This window comes from Carcharhinus amblyrhynchos, chromosome 3, assembly GCF_965287045.1.
Source record: "Carcharhinus amblyrhynchos chromosome 3, sCarAmb.v2.hapA, whole genome shotgun sequence".
Classification (NCBI taxonomy): domain Eukaryota; kingdom Metazoa; phylum Chordata; class Chondrichthyes; order Carcharhiniformes; family Carcharhinidae; genus Carcharhinus; species Carcharhinus amblyrhynchos.
In genome coordinates this window covers 60,713,710-60,730,593 of record NC_137326.1, presented here as the reverse complement: position 1 = coordinate 60,730,593, position 16,884 = coordinate 60,713,710, and the positions used below count along the sequence as shown (strand labels likewise).

The 16,884-nt window shown below is 43.4% G+C and overlaps 1 protein-coding gene across 3 annotated transcripts in view; it reads left to right on the top strand.

The window, feature by feature from the left end:
- parp3 (poly (ADP-ribose) polymerase family, member 3) overlaps positions 1-16,884 on the top strand; it is a 40,184-nt gene that overhangs the window by 19,982 nt on the left and 3,318 nt on the right. For all 3 annotated transcript variants that reach the window (XM_080184519.1, XM_080184525.1, XM_080184532.1), the window contains exons 4-9: positions 985-1,170; positions 2,028-2,163; positions 4,838-5,061; positions 6,793-6,951; positions 10,659-10,745; positions 12,455-12,632. In XM_080184519.1, the coding sequence (XP_080040645.1) occupies positions 985-1,170; positions 2,028-2,163; positions 4,838-5,061; positions 6,793-6,951; positions 10,659-10,745; positions 12,455-12,632 (970 nt within the window). The remainder of the gene's footprint in view (positions 1-984; positions 1,171-2,027; positions 2,164-4,837; positions 5,062-6,792; positions 6,952-10,658; positions 10,746-12,454; positions 12,633-16,884) is intronic.

Genomic DNA, 16,884 nt, shown 5'->3' with positions numbered 1-16,884 from the left:
AGCCACGATTTTGGACTGATAATAAGGGTCTGCTGTTGATGGAAACCTTGTCATTGGCCTAATTTCTGAGGAGGGAATAGGATCAGAATACCTGGCCCTGAAATTTTAATCCTAATCTGACCCTTTTGAACCCATCAATTGTGGGAGATAACCATTTTTAGATTGATATATGGGCTAATAGAGTGGTTAGTGGTGGGTTTCGTGGAGTCCCACACCCACTGCAATGAGTATCCCAATTAACGCAAAACTCAGAGCTGAAACGGTGGCCTCTGCTCACTGGAACTGTCTGGAGTGGGATTCAAACCTTCTACCTTCTGACTTGGCAGGAATGATTACCCATTTTGGGAATTCAAGAAATTCCGAGAAATGTTGAAATGTGATGACTTGAAGTCCTCTGGGAACCTCTGGTGGATCTCTAAGGTCCAGGGGGCTGAGATCAAAAACCACTGGTTTAGGGAAGCAGTGGTCTTGGTCAGTCCAATCCTGCAGACCTCTGAAAGCACTCTGCTGACTCCCGGGAACCAAACTGCAAATGTGTTACATGCCAGAACCTTCATCATTTATCTTCACAAACGTCAAAATATAACTGCAAATATTTTTTAGCAGTATTTTTTATGGGCTAGAGATCTTAATGAAATCTGATAATTTGGCATTATTCCTTCCTCTGTTGGTCTCTTATGTTCTCTATATTCTGGTTCACAGGACAACAATTTTTTTCACATCCATCTCAGTTTCCTGGAAAATTTTCCAAGCTAGACCTCTGCTCCTTCTCCTGATTCCCATCCGGTAATGCAAAAGAGAAATAACTGAATGCGCTGGAATTGTATAATTAAAATAGAAATGACTGGAAACTCAGCAGATGAAGATTGTCCTGAAAGTTTTAAAGGCAGATTTTTCCAGTTTCCAGTTACCAGGTGAACATTTGACCTTCTTTGTTTTCCCTATCCCCTCCCACTTCACTCTCTCTCTCTCTCTTCCGGTTAGGGGGAACCTGGCCAAAGTAAACTGGGTCCTGCAGTTTCCCTGAATGTTGCTGTGAAGGATTTTGAAAAAAAATTCAAAGACAAGACAAAGAATGACTGGGCGAACAGGGATTCCTTTGTAGCACATCCTGGAAAATACACAATGATTGAAGTTCAGCAAGGCTACGAAGAAGCGACGGTTATTAAGGTTAGTCAAACTTAGATTTTGTCCAATTTTAACTTGCTTTTATGTGGTGTGTGGAGATGAAGGGGGCGGAGGGGGATGTTGGGGAGGAATGTGGGGAGGGGGTATTTTGGACACTGAGTGGGAATGACCCAGAACACGCTGCCTACAGTGGTGATTTTACAAGGAAATTGGATGAGCACTTGAAGGAAATAAACTCACAAGGCTACAGGGGTAGAGTGGGGGAATGGGACCAACTGGATCATTCTTCGGAGAGCTGACATGGACTCCTTCGGTGCCATACTGACACAATGGCAGCTTTGCCGGGGAGAGAATAAATGGCGGATATGGGGTGGATTTTTGTGTTAACCACTGGACAGTAATCTGACTGAGCCGATAGTCCACCAGTGACAGGCTCCCAAACTGGGAAGACAAAAAGCTGTTTATTTTTAATTGGGGATGTTTGGATGAAAGCTTGAAGTCTCCTAGTGCTGGTAGAGAACATAGCTTACAAGAGATGAAGTAATTCAAGAGGCTCTAGCTTTAAAAAAAAACTGTCGGATTGTGTGAGGGTTGGGGGGATGTTTGATGCCCATGGAAAGAATGGGTTGATGTCATGAAGAATCTCAGTTTCAACATGGTGAGGATGCTGGCAAGCAATAATATTTGGGAGTTTAACCAGGTAAGGATGTTTAGAGGAGAAGGGAGGATATAATAAAAAATACAGAGATATGTAAATGTTGTGGTAGTGAGTTTAAAGATTAGAGATAAGAGAGAAATGACTTACATGGAGTTACAGGGTGAAAATGTTCCAGAAGCAGGACTGACCATGGAGAGCGATGGTTGTATGGGAGAATTCTCATGCCATGTATTGTTTGTAGACTGACACAGTGGACGGAGGCTTTGTGGTGAACAAGAAGGTCCAACCTTGCACTTTAGACAAACCAACCCAAGAGCTAGTCACTCTCCTGTTCAGCCACGATATGTTCAACGAGCAGATGCAAACCATGAACCTTGGTAAGTTCTTCAGCCGGTTTCACTGAATTGTTCCAGCATTGAAGGAGACAACTTGCCCATTGTGTTGGCACCAGCTGTCCGAATGAGCAGTTCTCCCTGGTGCCTTATCCCTGCCTTTTTGCCATAAGCCTGCACATTCTGCCTTTTGTACAGTAATCCTTGTAGGAACTCAGACAGTAACTTGCTTTGTAAACTTTGTGGAAAGCACTTAAATGAAACAGCCTGCATGTCTTGCCATGGGCTGAAGTATTCTGGGTCAGTTAGTGCACGAGTCAGGTTTTATTTAAATGTCAGGTGTGGTTTACTAGAAAAGGGAGGAATGACAACACGAGATACAAATCAATATTAGAAAATAGTTTGATATTTGGCTAATTTCCACATTCCAGCAAGGAAACTGAAGTTCAATAAGACAAGTACAGTAAGCTGATTGACCTGAATCTTGATCTTCAGATTCAAGTTGAGCCAGAGATTTGGAACACTGAACTGATTCCCTGCTCCTAAAGTTCATGTAGAGTTGTCCAGATGTCTCCTGCTTGGTGTCTGCAGGTACATGGTAAATTCCCTGGCTCCTTGCTTTGACTTGGTAACTTTGTACAGTGGGTTACCCGCACTCACCAAAGTTTCCATTGACAGCCTTGACACACTGAATGTAAATGCTGTTCCTTCAACACCCTGCTACAAGGAAACGATCTGGACATTATCCCCATTGTTACAGTGCCTTGCCCTGACAACTGTAAGAATCCCATCTACAAAATCATAGAATCCTACAGTGCAGAAAGAGGCCATTCAGCCCATCGAGTCTGCACCAACTCTCTGACACAAGTACCCAGGCCCCCTCCTTATCCCCATAACCCCACTCATTTACCATGGCTAATCCACCTAACCTACCCATCTTGGGACACTAAAGAGCATCTTTACTCTGGCCAATTCACCTAACTTTGGAATCACTGGCAATAATATCTGTTTATCCACCTTAGGACTTTACAAGTATAAGGATCTATTGCAGCAATTCTACAATGCTGCAGTCCTATTGCTGGCATGGAGCTATCCTATAGTTACTTTGAGCATGAGGAAGCTTCTCATTTACAGCAATGGGAGGTTGGGTCACAGTTGTGGCTCAGTCACCTCTGACTCAGAGGTTGTGGGTTCTTAACACACCCCAGAGACTTGAACACAAAATATCGGCTAAAACCCCAGTGAGTGCTGAGGGAATGCTGCACTGTTGGAGGTGCTGCCTTTTGGATGAGAGGTTCAACTGAGGCCCCATCTGCCTTTTCAGGTTAATGTGAAAGATCCCACTATTTCAGTGGGGAAGTTCTCTCCTCTGAGCTGAGCCAACATTTATCCCTAACCAATGGCACTAAATCAGATGATGTAGTGATTATCACATTCTGTTAGTAGGAACATGTGGACAAACTGGCTACTCTATTTCTTGCATTATAACAGGGACTAATTTCATTGGCTGTGGTTTGTAGATACCATATGAATGCAAATTCTTTCTATCTTTTTGTTTAAAATTGCAAGTTAATATACCAAGGGAGTGGCTGATGTATTGGTTTGGACATTGACCTCCATCCCTTTGACCTAAGTTGATGAATGAACTCTTTGTGTTCAGGCTGAAGGGTGTTAACTCCCACATTAAATAAGTTTGGGCAGCTTCTTGTGGCCAAATGCCTCCAATACATAATTGTCCTAATCTCAACACCATTTGATTTTTGGACAAGAAATTACACTGCAAGTTTGTTTGCCCTCTTGGTTGTGTATGAAAGATCCCGTGGCATTATTCTGAAGAAGACAAGGGAGTTAGTTCTCCCTCGTGCTACGGCCAATTTTTATTCTTCAACCAATATCACAAAAACAGTTGATTTGTTTATTATTACCTTTTCACATTAAATGCTGGAAATTTGAAATAAAAAACAGAAAATGATGGACACACAGTCAGTCAAGCAGTATCTGGAGAGAGAAAGAGAAAAACGATCTCAATGACCATTTACCAGAACCTTGTTTTTTTTGTGAATACTGTAGCTTTATGCCCTCCAATTACTGACTGGCCAGTAGAATAGTTTATCCTGCTTAACTTTATCATAAGTCCTCATATTTTGGAACCCATCAACTAAATCTCCTCTTAACCTTTGATAAGAGGAAACATTTATCCTGCCTGATTGTTTTTATCCAAATGCTTGGAACTGGTAAAGTTTGCCATAGTTCCAGGTGACCATAGGCTGCACTCCCCTTTGAGAGGGAGGGCTGACTGGTGGTGACTTAATCTGACGACCAGGTGAGGGGCAAGATTGAGTAGGCAGGGCCTTGTGTATAACCTTGGAACAGCATCTTTGCTGATTGGCAAAGCTGACTAAAGGATTGAGCTTTAAGGCCTCAGGTTTGTTTCCTATTCAAAGCTAATCTTAGCTGAGAGCATTTGGTCTCAGTGCTCCAGATTAGAGAAAGAACAGTTTAGAGAAAGACAGTTAGAGTTCCTGTCCACTCACCCCAGTTTTGTTATTGGACAAGGGTAGAATTTCTGTGCAAGCATTTCTGTGTTCATGTGTAGAGAGGCCAATTGGAAAGTTACTGTGCAGGCTAGTGAATCCTGGTGAAAGCAGTCAGGAGGGGAATGGGGAGACAGCTACTGCTCTGCATTAATGATCATTCTCTTTGCTATTGGCCTGATTAGATGTGAAGAAGATGCCTCTTGGAAAGTTGAGTAAGCAGCAAATTGCCAAGGGTTTTGATGCGTTGGATGAGATTGAGGGAGCCTTGAATCAACGTCAGAACAAAAAGAAGCTGGAAGATCTGTCCTCAAAGTTCTACACTATCATTCCTCACTACTTTGGGCGCAATAGACCCCCTGTGATCGATACAGCTGAAGTGATCCAGGCCAAAAGAGACATGCTGCTGGTATTTGTCATTGAAAGAAGGCCAAAGATTTTTTGTAGGACCATGATTAATGGTAATATCAGTGTGGACTCTAAGCAGGCATCAGACAGAGATAGGGTATTCCATATAACAGGTACCTATTGAGTTGGTAGGTTTTACAAGCCAGTGTTACTTGGCATTCATCTTTTTCTTGTGCCTGTGTTGTCCTCCAGTAACCTACAAAAATACAAATCCAGCAAATCTAACTTGATTAATCTTAACCTTGCCTCATCTTCCCATCAGGAATGTCCTTTAGGGAAGGAAATCTACTGTCCTTACCTGTCTGGCCTACGTGAACCACAGCAATGTGGTTGACTCTCAACTGTCCTCTGAAATGACGTAGCAAGTTACTATTCAAGGGCAATGAGGAATGGCCAACAAATGCTGGTCAGCCAACAACGTACATGTCCCACAAAAAAAAATGCATTCTTCAGTCAGTACGCCATCATAATCTGAAAACTTACCCAGAAACTGTTCAAACTGCCAATTTAGCTGCACGTCACGGAAATTGTTCACCTTCCCAGTGAGATTGTGATGACAACTCTGAGTGGCTAGATCAGATAAGGGCAAAACCAACAGAGAAGGTCCATACCTTATAGCCATAACAAGAAGTCAATCCTGATCACCTCATGTTCTCTGTAATATTTTATTTGTTGCTTGCTTTTTATTGTCAATAGGATGTGTGTAGAGAGATAGAATCATAGAAACGCTGCAGTGCAGAAAGAGGCCATTTAGCCCATCGAGTCTGCACTGACCATAACCCCATCCAGGCCCTACCCCCATATCCCTACATATTTACCCACCAATCCCTCTAACCTACACATCTCAGGACACTAAGGGGCAATTTCTTAGCATGGCCAATCAGCCTAACCTGCACATCTTTGGACTGTGGGAGGAAACCAGAGCATCTGGAGGAAACCCACGCAGACACGAGGAGAATGTGCAAACTCCGCACTGACAGTGACCCAAGCTGGGAATCGAACCCAGGTCCCTGGAGCTGTGAAGCAGTAGTGCTAATCACTGTGCTACCGTGCTGCCCCGGTAGATGGTTATCTCTGATCCAAAGGGTCATCATGCCAGACACCACACCAGATATTTAGAATCATAGAATCTCTACAGTGCAGAAGAAGGCCATTCGGCCCATCAATTGACCACAATCCCACCCAGGCTCTTTTCCCAAAACCCCACATGCTTACCCTGCTAATCCCCTGACAGTAGAGTCAATTTAGCATGGCCAGTCAACCTAACTTGCACATCTTTGGACTGTGGGAAGAAATCAGAGCATCTGAGGGAAACCCACGCAGACACTAGGAGAATGTGCAAACTCCACACAAATAGAAACCCAAGGCTGAAATTGAGCCGGGTCCCTGGTGCTGTGAGGCAATAGTGCTAACCACTGTGCCAGTGTGCCATCCCTGTTGGTGTGAGGGTTCTGGACATGCAGCCTACTGTCAATCTGGAAATCACAAGATAAAATTAAGCTGTCTCTGGCTGGTTTGATTAGTCAGTGTCAGGACTCACTCTTCAGACACACATGTAGTATTGCCACTCGATGCCAGTTCATTGGAACCAAAAGTCATCAGGAGTTGGTTTCTGAAGGGTAGGGGTGTGGGGGTGCTAAGGGTGATGGGGAAGGTGAAGAGAACTAACGTAGATTTCTAAGAAATCATTCGCTCTCTGAGTGTAATTATAAACTTCTGTCTGATTGGCCAGGTGCTTGCTGATATTGAAATAGCTCAGAGCCTTCAAGCTGAGAAGGAGCAGAAAAGCAAGGCTGAAGTTATTGAGGAGGTACCACATCCTCTGGATGAAGATTATAACCTGCTGAAGTGTGAGCTCTCACTCCTTGCGACCAATTCTGAAGAATTCAAGGTAAAACTAGGACTACATCTTACCTGTAGTAAATCTCCCCTCGAATAAATCCTCCAGACCAAACCGAATCTCTAATCAGTTCCCCTGAAACGGCCCACTTCATCTCCAGTCAAAATCCTCCCCCCCACCCCACCCTGAACCAAACCTCTTCTCTAGTAAGTACCCCTGAAATCCCAGCTCCCCCTGCCTCCAGCGTAAACCTCTAAGTCCTACCCTCACCTCAGTAAATACTCCCAAAGTCTCTTTAAACTTAAAATATGATATCAACAGAAGAGGAACCAGAGCAGCCAATCAAATTCATCAGGTAATTGGGTAGCAACCTAAGATACAATAGTGCTGGATCAGTGATTGAATATGTGAGATCTCTGACCATGACCTAGAATTAAAATGATCCTGGTTTCCTAGTTTGAAATAAAGTCCTCAGGACTAGCATGGAACTAACATGTGCCCAGTGCTAACAGAATGCTGATCGTGATCCTGTTTGGTAGAAAGTTTAACATGAGACAAGTAAGCAACTTGCTCACAGGGCTCTTTAGCTTTAAGTCCTTTCTGGCCTCAATGACAATTAGCTAATCTAATGAGACTTTACTTTTAACCACTCAGTTTCTTTGAATAAGGGATGCAAAATTTGAAAAATTTCAAATCCCACTCCAGGATTTGAGCACAAAAATCAGGGCAGGCATTCCGGTGCAATACTGTGGGAGTGCTACACTGTCAGCAATCCTGTAGTATTATTTCAAAGAAGAAGCATGAGGAGGTCTCAGGTTTGTTACAGCTGCTCTGGGAGTGCCTGATGCTGCCACTAGCCGGACTTTCAGAGCACCCTCCATGCTCTCATCCCACGTACTCCCCGCATTGGAGATTTCAACTGCTTCCCGAAGACACGCAAGGCAAACACACCCAGCCGTCTCGTTGTATTGGGCAATGGGACCCTGTGCGAGAACCTGTCCGGCTACGTTGAGGGCATCCTGAAACCCATTGTACAAAGAGCCCCCAGCTTTTGTCGCGACACTACGGATGTCCTACAGAAACTCAGCACACGTGCAGTAGTTGAACCAGGAGCACTCCTCGTCACAATGGATGTCTCGGCACTCTACACCAGCATCCCCCATGACGGTGGTATTGCTGCGACTGCCTCAGTACTCAATGCTGACAACTGCCAGTTTCCAGATGCAATTTTACAACTCATCTGCTTTATCCTGGACCACAATGTCTTCACCTTCAACAACCAGTTCTTCATCCAGACACATGGTACAGCCATGGGGACCAAATTCACACCTCAGTATGCCAACATCTTCATGCACAGGTTCAAACAAGACTTCTTCACTGCACAGAATCTTCAACCGATGCTATACACTAGATACATCGATGACATTTTCTTCCTTTGGACTCATGGTGAACAATCACTGAAACAATTATATGATGACATCAACAAGTTCCATCCCACCATCAGAGTCACCATGGACTATTCTCTGGAAGCGGTTACGTTCTTGAACACATGCATCTCCATCAAGGACAGTCACTTCAGCACCTCACTGTCCCACAAGCCCACAGGTAACCTCACGATGCTCCACTTCTCCAGCTTCCACTCTAAACATGTTAAAGAAACCATCCCCTATGGACAAGCCCTCTGTATACACAGGATCTGCTCAGACGAGGAGGATTGCAACAGACACCTCCAGACCCTGAAAAATGCCCTTAAGAACAGGATATGGCGCTCGACTCACAGATCGACAGTTCCGATGCGCCACAGCCAAAAACCGCACCAACCTCCTCAGAAGACAAACATGGGACACAGTGGATAGCGTACCCTTTGTCGCCCAGTACTTCCCCAGAGCGGAGAGGCTACGATATCTTCTCCGAGCTTTCAACATGTCATTGGTGAAGACGAACATCTCTCCAAGGCCATCCCCACACCCCCACTTCTTGCCTTCAAACAACCGCACAACCTCAAACAGACCACTGTCCGCAGCAAACTACCCAGCCTTCAGGAGAACAGTAACCACAACACCACACAACCCTGTCACAGCAACCTCTGCAAGACATGCCGGATCATCAACATGGATGCCATCATCTCACATGAGAACACCATCCATCAGGTACACGGCACATACTCTTGTAACTCGGCCAACATTGTCTACCTGATGCTCTGCAAGAAAGGATGTCCCGAGGCATGGTACATTAGGGAGACGATGCAGACACTACGACAACGGATGAATGAACATCACTCGACAATCATCAGGCAAGACTGTTCTCTTCCTGTTGGGGAACACTTCAGCAGTCATGGGCGTTCAGCCTCTGATCTTCGGGTAAGCATTCTCCAAGACGGCCTTCAGGACACACGACAGCGCAGAGTCGCTGAGCAGAGACTGATAGCCAAGTTCCGCACACATGAGGACAGCCTCAAGCGGGATCTTGGGTTCATGTCACACTATCTGTAACGCCCACAACTTGCCTGGACTTGCAAACTCTCACTAACTGTCCTGTCTGGAAACACTACACATCCTTTTAACCTGTACTTAATGCTCTCTCCACAAATTGTCTGTACCTTTAAGACTTGATTAGCTATAAGGACTCACATCCCAATCATTATTCATGTAAATTGGGTTTGTGTCTTTATATGCCCTGTTTGTGATCAGACCTTCCACCCACCTGACAAAGAGACAGCCAGTTCCAAAAGCTTGTGGCGTTTGCTACAAATAAACCTATTGGACTTTAAGCTGGTGTTATGAGACTTCTTTCTGTTTTTACCCCTGTCCAACGCCGACATCTCCACATCATGCCTGCCCTGGGAGTACAGGGGATTGATTCTGTTAGTATTATTTTCATTCACGTCATTAATCCCAACCACCTTCCAAAATTCTATTTGGCCTTTAGTGCAAGAGCAGTAAGGATATCTTGCTACAATTATATAGAACCTTAGTGAGCCCGCATTTGGAGTATTGAGTACTGTTTCAATCTTTATACCAGAGAGAGAGTGCATCAAACATTCACCAGATGGGTTCCTGGGATGCCAGGATTGTTATATGAGGAGAGATTAAGGAAACTGAGCCCTTATTCTCTGAAGTTTAAAGGAACAAGAGGTGATCTCATTGAAACAAACTAAATTCTTACAAGCCTTGACAAGGTAGATGAAGCAAGGATGTTTTTACTGGCTGGAAGGTCCCACTCATCTAATGAAAGGGCAGTGCTCCGAAAGCTTGTGCCAACAAATAAACCTGTTGGACTTTAACCTGGTGTTGTGAGACTTCTTACTGTGCTTACCCCAATCCAATGCCACATCTTCACATCATGGAGGGTCGAAAACCAGGGGACACCATTTCAGAATAAGAGCTAGGCAGTTTAGGACCACGATAAAGAGGTAAATCTTTGGAATACCTCACCCTGGAGGGTTGTGGAAGTTCAACCACTGAATCTGTTCAAGAGAGACTGATAGGCTTTGGATAATAAAAACATTAAGGGATATGAAGATAGTAGGAAAAGAGGCATTGAAATACAAGATCACCGATGATCAGGTTGAGTGGTGGTGCAAGATCAAGGGGCTGTGTCCCTAATAATTCTCTGCAGCCTCCTTGTTTAAGTTCTGTTGATGGAGAAGAAGGGTAATTGCGTTCATTGTCAGGTGAAGTGCGAGGGTGGAGCTGACAACACCCCGCTTACTCCAGCCTTTTCTATTGGGGCCCATCCAATGTTTTGTTTCATTGCAGATTATTAAGAAATATGTGGATGCGACTGGCGGTGACTACAGACAAATCAAAATTCTCAACGTTTGGAAGCTGGACAGAGAACAAGAGGTGAGCTTGCAAGCAGTGTTAGAGCTCCACACAGGTTTAGGGCAGGGGCAATATTTGTGTTGTGACTGTCAGCGCCAACACACAGAGAGTAAAGATCAACTGAGATAAGTGTCGCCAGCACCTCTGTGGTCACAACTTGGCCCTTCCTCTCCTCACAGGGCTGCGGAAAGCAATTCCCACTGGAGAGTACCAGGTGACACTGGGGACAAGTTTAATCAATGAGGCAGAAAGGAAAGACAAATCCATAAAAGAATCTCCAGAACAAAGCTAAACTAAAATCAGTTCAATGCTGACTAACAGGATAGGACATGAGGGATTCAGTAATAAAAAGTGAAAATGCTGAAAAAATTCCACACACCTGGCAGCACCTGTGGAGAGAGAAACTGCATTAAATCTTCAGTATGATTTATTCAGAACAGGGTTGAATGAAGGTGAATAGATAAGGTATACTCTGGAGTGCTGCTTTGAACTGCAGGAGAGCACTGAAGTTTGGGGACTGAGGGAATTTAAGGGTTTAATTAAGTATTCATTTTGATTTGAAGGCTAGTCTTCTTTTAATCTGGTGATTGTGATGTGGTGAAAGTTGTTGTTTGGACTGGAAAAGGCTGAGATTTAGACCTGCTTTAAGACAGGGCTTATACGGGCTCTGCTTGTAGCTGCAACTAGTTAGTTAGATAAATGAGGGGTCTAATGGCCACAGTTGTGCCCCTTGTACGTATGTATACATGATTAGGAAATGGAAGGAGATATGTCTGTCGCATGACCTTAGAACTTGTAGGATACTCCCTTTCTCTTGTATCTTTCTTGAATAGTGCTTAGTTCATACCCTGAGAAAAGCATGGAGTATATATCAGTTCTGTTTGTGCAACTAGAACGGAATTAAATCCAAAAATGTTCAGTCTGGAATCTGTTTGAGATTGGATTGAATTTTCGGAGTGTTTGATGGGGAGCTTTACTCTGTATCTAACCCCATGCTACACCCGTCCTAGGAGGTTTTGATGGGGACAGTGGAGATAGTTTTACTCTGTATCTAACCCCGTGCTATACCTGCTGATGGTCATACTGGGAAGAAAAATTTGTAATGATGATCCATTACTCAGGAGAATATGTAAAGGTGGTGAGAGCATGGCGGCGCATCGCACTGCTTTCTCACAGCACCAGGGACCCGGGTTCGATTCCCAGCTTAGATCACTGTCTGTGAAGTTTGCACATTCTCCCCGTATTTGCGTGGGTTTCCTCCGGGTGCTCCGGTTTCCTCCCGCAGTCCAAAGATGTGCAGGTTAGATTGATTGGCCGTGCTAAATTGCCCCTTAGTGTCAGGGGGACTAGCTAGGGTAAAATGCATGGGGTTATGGAGATAGGGCCTAGGTGGGATTGTGGTCAGTGCAGACTTGATGGGCCAAATGGCCTCCTTCTGCACTGTAGGATTCCATGATTTCAAAGAACAAAGAACAACACAGCATGGGAAACAGGCCCTTCGGCCCAACGAGCCCGTGCCGCCATCTTAACAATGTGTTTTTCCTCCTCCACCCTTGTCCCATGTCTATGCTTATGGTACCCCCATTGGAAACCAGATTAAGGGGAGAATAATTTAGGGTCAATTTGTTACACCAATCAGCCTAAGAGCACGGTACTGAAGGAGCTGAGGCTTAAGTGTCACCAGGTGGAGACATTTTCCAGACACTAATCCGAACTATTCCTGTTTCTAGGGAGAGCGTTTCAAGATTCACAATAACATCGAGAACCGGCGCCTTCTCTGGCATGGCACCAACATTGCAGTTGTGGCTGCCATTCTGAAAACCGGGCTGCGGATCATGCCACACTCCGGGGGCCGTGTAGGATGTGGAATTTATTTTGCATCTGAAAACAGCAAGTCAGCCGGATATGGTAATTCAAAGCATTCTAGCTATATGCAGTCCTGATCATCAACACAAAACTCCAAAATCAGGAGGATAGTGACAAATCTCAGGACAATGTAGACAGGCTGATGAAATGGACAGGCACGTGGCAAATGTAATTTCACCAGAGGGGTGAAGTGATATGTTTTGACAGGGAGAGTGAGGGGCAAACTAAAACAAAGAGTCCAATTTGAAGGGGATTATTACAGAGAAAGCTATAGATGTATGTACACCAGGAATATTAATACCTATCTAGTAAATCAAGAAACAAACTCTTTAAGAATCAAGAGATTTGGTATAACAATCGTGATTTTGTTTTCAAACTTAAACCAATGAAGACTGACAGATTGTAGACTTCATTAGTGATTTATTTAATCTCTAACAGATCAGATAAAGCTGCATTTTATATTATAAATGGTTATAAAAGTAGACCTAAAGTGTGGTGCTCAGAAATTCTTTATCTTCATGTATCACTTTTTCATTGAATCTATTTTTGCTTCAGTCCAAATTAAAGCTGATTGACTTGCCCAAAAAGAAGAAGACTGAATTTTGTACTTTTATATTGGTTGGTTCTGTAGTTTTGGTTGTCAGAGAATGAATTCTGCGTGTTAAAATTATCTTCTTTATCAGGTTGACTGATTTCTAGACTCTGGTTTTCTTGGGCCCATATGCTGAAATATATTGGTATAATTTAAAGTTTAAACCCAGGAAGCCAAGGTCACTCTCCTATCACAAGAACTGCAAAATCATCAAATATAAAAGTGGTTTGAGTTGTAAGTGGAAGTCTTATGACTATATCAGGACTCTGTGTGAAGTAGATCTCCATCACCATTGAATCTTCAGCCTGTGGGTCACAGTGGAGGCAAGTTCAATTGGGAATTGGGTCTGAAAAGAGAGAATGTGTAGCAATGGTGGTGAATTGCTTCTTTAGACAGCCAGCACATACAAGATGGACCGAATGGCCTTTTGTGCTGTAATGTAACCATTTGGTGATACAAAATGCCATCCTGGTAACACAAGCCCATTTAAGTAGATAGAAATAGCATTAACGTCATCATGAGACAACACTTAATCATCCAGACTGTAAAATCATTAATTTTCTTGTGTTTAGATGAATATTTAGGTATAAAAATTATATTTTGTATTTTACCATTTTAAATGCACTTCATAAAAATAGATTGTAAAATCAATACTATGAAACTTTTATGAGTGCAACATTATGCATCATACATGTTGGGTGTAGGAAAATATATGAATCATTCAGTAATTGTAACACTGCAATTCTGATGAGTGTGCACTTTCCCTTTCACAATAGCAGGATACTTACATCTTTGGAGGTGTGGGTGGGAAGCAGTGCTGTGCAGAATATATCAAATAAACAGCCAGCAGCAGATTTAGAGACCTGCGGTGTTGGGGGGCAATTTTCACCCAAAAATTCAACGGGCAGGAGAATGGGAGATTTTCCACATGTTTTTTGGGCGTACTTAGTGAGATGGATATTCGGCACTCTGCGTCTCACAAAGTGCCATGGAGGATTCATGCCGGTAAGGGGGCGAGGCCTAATGCTGCACCGGTGTGCCGAGCAGCCACAGCACACGTGCCGATCTGTCAGTGGGAAGATCGGTGCATGTGCACAGACAACTCCCTCCCCCCACCATCACCGTCCCCATTTCCAGTCTCTTCCACCCCACGCCGCTCCGCCCCCCACCCCCCACGTCCCTCACTGGACACCAGTCACGAATCCTGCTACAGGTCCCCACTGATATTTCCCGGCCCATAGGCTTGTTATTCAAGCAAGCTTGAAAAACCATGCCCATGTTCTCTGTAACTATGTTGGTGAGCAACTGATAGAAAGTCAGTAACCCAGTCCTGATAGGGCTTCCCAAATAACAGTCAAAAACAAAATACTGGGAAATAAATCATAGCAGCTGCAGCTTGTTTTGCTTCAATTTTAACCCAGTATAAAGACTGGGCTGGAGTTAATTGAACAGAACAAGATTTAGCAGCTTCAACATATTTCTTGAATTTTGCAGAAGGTAAGTAAAGATTTTCTAAAGCGTCTCCTATCTGAAAGTGATATTCATTGTGTAGAAAACATGTTTCCTGTGGCAAATGTGAGGCTTCAAGATTGCAAAAGAGAGCTAATTGTACTGAAGAACTGGATCCCTTGCATCATGAGAGTTGTCCTGTCTGGGATACTATTCTATAGAGGTGATAAGACAAGTTGGAGAGGCTGTTTAAAAAGTTTAACTGTGTTTAAAAAGACACATGGGTTCCTTGGGTACAAAAGCAAGAAAATTATGTTAAATTAATATAAAACACAGATTAGGGCCCAATTTGATTGTGTTCAATCTTGGGCTTTAGAAAGGATGTCAAAGGCTTGGACAGAATATGGACAGGATTTACTCTGCTGGCACTGGGAATGACAAACGAAGGTTCTCTTTCGAGCTGAGAAAGTTATGCACAGGTTTGATAGAGTTGTTCAAAATCTTAAAGTTGTGATAGAGTACATAGTTCTCAGGCAGCAGAAAGACACAAATTTAAGCAAATTGATAAAAGTTGTAACATGAGGAGAAAAGTGTTACGTGCTGTTGTAGTCTACAATACACTGGTGGAAAAAAATTAAATTATAACTTTCAGAAAGAAATTGGATAAATATTTGAGAGGGTCAAATTTGCAGGACTATTGATAAAGAACTGGGGGGTAGACTAATTGGATTGCTCTCTTACTGACACCATGGGCCAAATGGCCTCCCTTCATGCTGAATCAGTCTATAGCAAAATGAAATAGTCATAGGCCCATCTTTGCCTTACTTTCACTTATTTGTTTTTCAGTATCAGGACTGCCATTTCAGTAGGTGATACCTGGTTTTTTCAGGACCAACCATATAGATATTGGCAGAATATGGATATTAATCTGATACCAGTCAAAGCAGAAGCATAAAATACTATTCTGAAAGGAACGGCTTTTCCAAATGGAACAGAAGATGCTGATTTTCTGTGGGGTATGCTGTGCTAGCACCATGCTCAATGATCAATTCATAATAAAAGAGCCAGGACAATGAATATTGGCAGGATATTTGACTGTGTGAGACATCACAATTGAACCAATTCCTATTCTCATTCACTCTCTGCACATGTGGTTTACAGCAAGCGTCCCTCACTGATGATTAGGAACACAGATCCTGGCTGAAAGCTCTCTTCCTTAGGTGCATATGTGGAAGAATTCTAACAGATGTCTGTTGAAATTGATTTGATTTATTATTGTCACATGTATTAGCACACAGTGAAAAGTATTGTTACTTGCACACTATATAGACAAAACATGCCATTCTTAGGGAAGAGAACAAGACAGTGCAGAATGTAGTGTTACAGTCATAGCTAGGGTGTAGAATAAAATCAACTTAATGCAAGGTAGGTCTGTTCAAAAGTCTGACAGCAGCAGGGAAGAAGCTGTTATTGAGTCAGCTGGTATGTGACCTCAGATATTTGTATCTTTTTCCTGTTGGAAGAAGGTGAAAGAGAGAATGTCTGGGGTGCGTGGCATCTTTAATTATGCTGACTGCTTTTCCGAGGCAGCGGGAATTGTAGCCAGAGTCAATGGATAGGAGGCAGGTTTGTGTGATGGACTGGGCTACATTCAGGACCTTGTGTAGTTCCTTGCAGTCTTGGGCAGAGCAGGAGCCATACTAAGCTGTGATACAACCAGAAAGAATGCTTTCGGTGGTGCATCCATAAAAGTTGGAGAGAGTCGTAGCTGACATGCCAAATTTCCTTAGTCTTCTGAGAAAGTAGAGGCATTGGTGGGCTTTCTTAACAATAATGTCAGCATGGGGGGATCAGGACAGGTTGTTGGTGATCTGGACACCTAAAAACTTGAAACTCTTGACCCTTTCTACTTTGTCCCCATTGATGTAGACAAGGGCAAGTTCTCCTTTATGCTTCCTGAAGTCGTTTTGTTGACATTGAGGAAGAGGTTCACCAGATTCTCTATTTCATTCCTGAAATCTGTCTTATCATTGTTTGAGAGCCGAACTACTGCAGTGGTTTCATCAGCAAACTTGAAAATCAAATTGGAGGGGAATTTGGCCGCACAGTCATAGGTGTATAAGGAGTATAGTAGGGGGCTGAGAATATGGCCTTATGAGACACCAGTGTTGAGGATGATCGTGGAGGAGGTGTTGTTATCTATCCTTACTGAGTGTAGCCTGTGAGTTAAGAAGTTCAGGATCCAGTCACAGA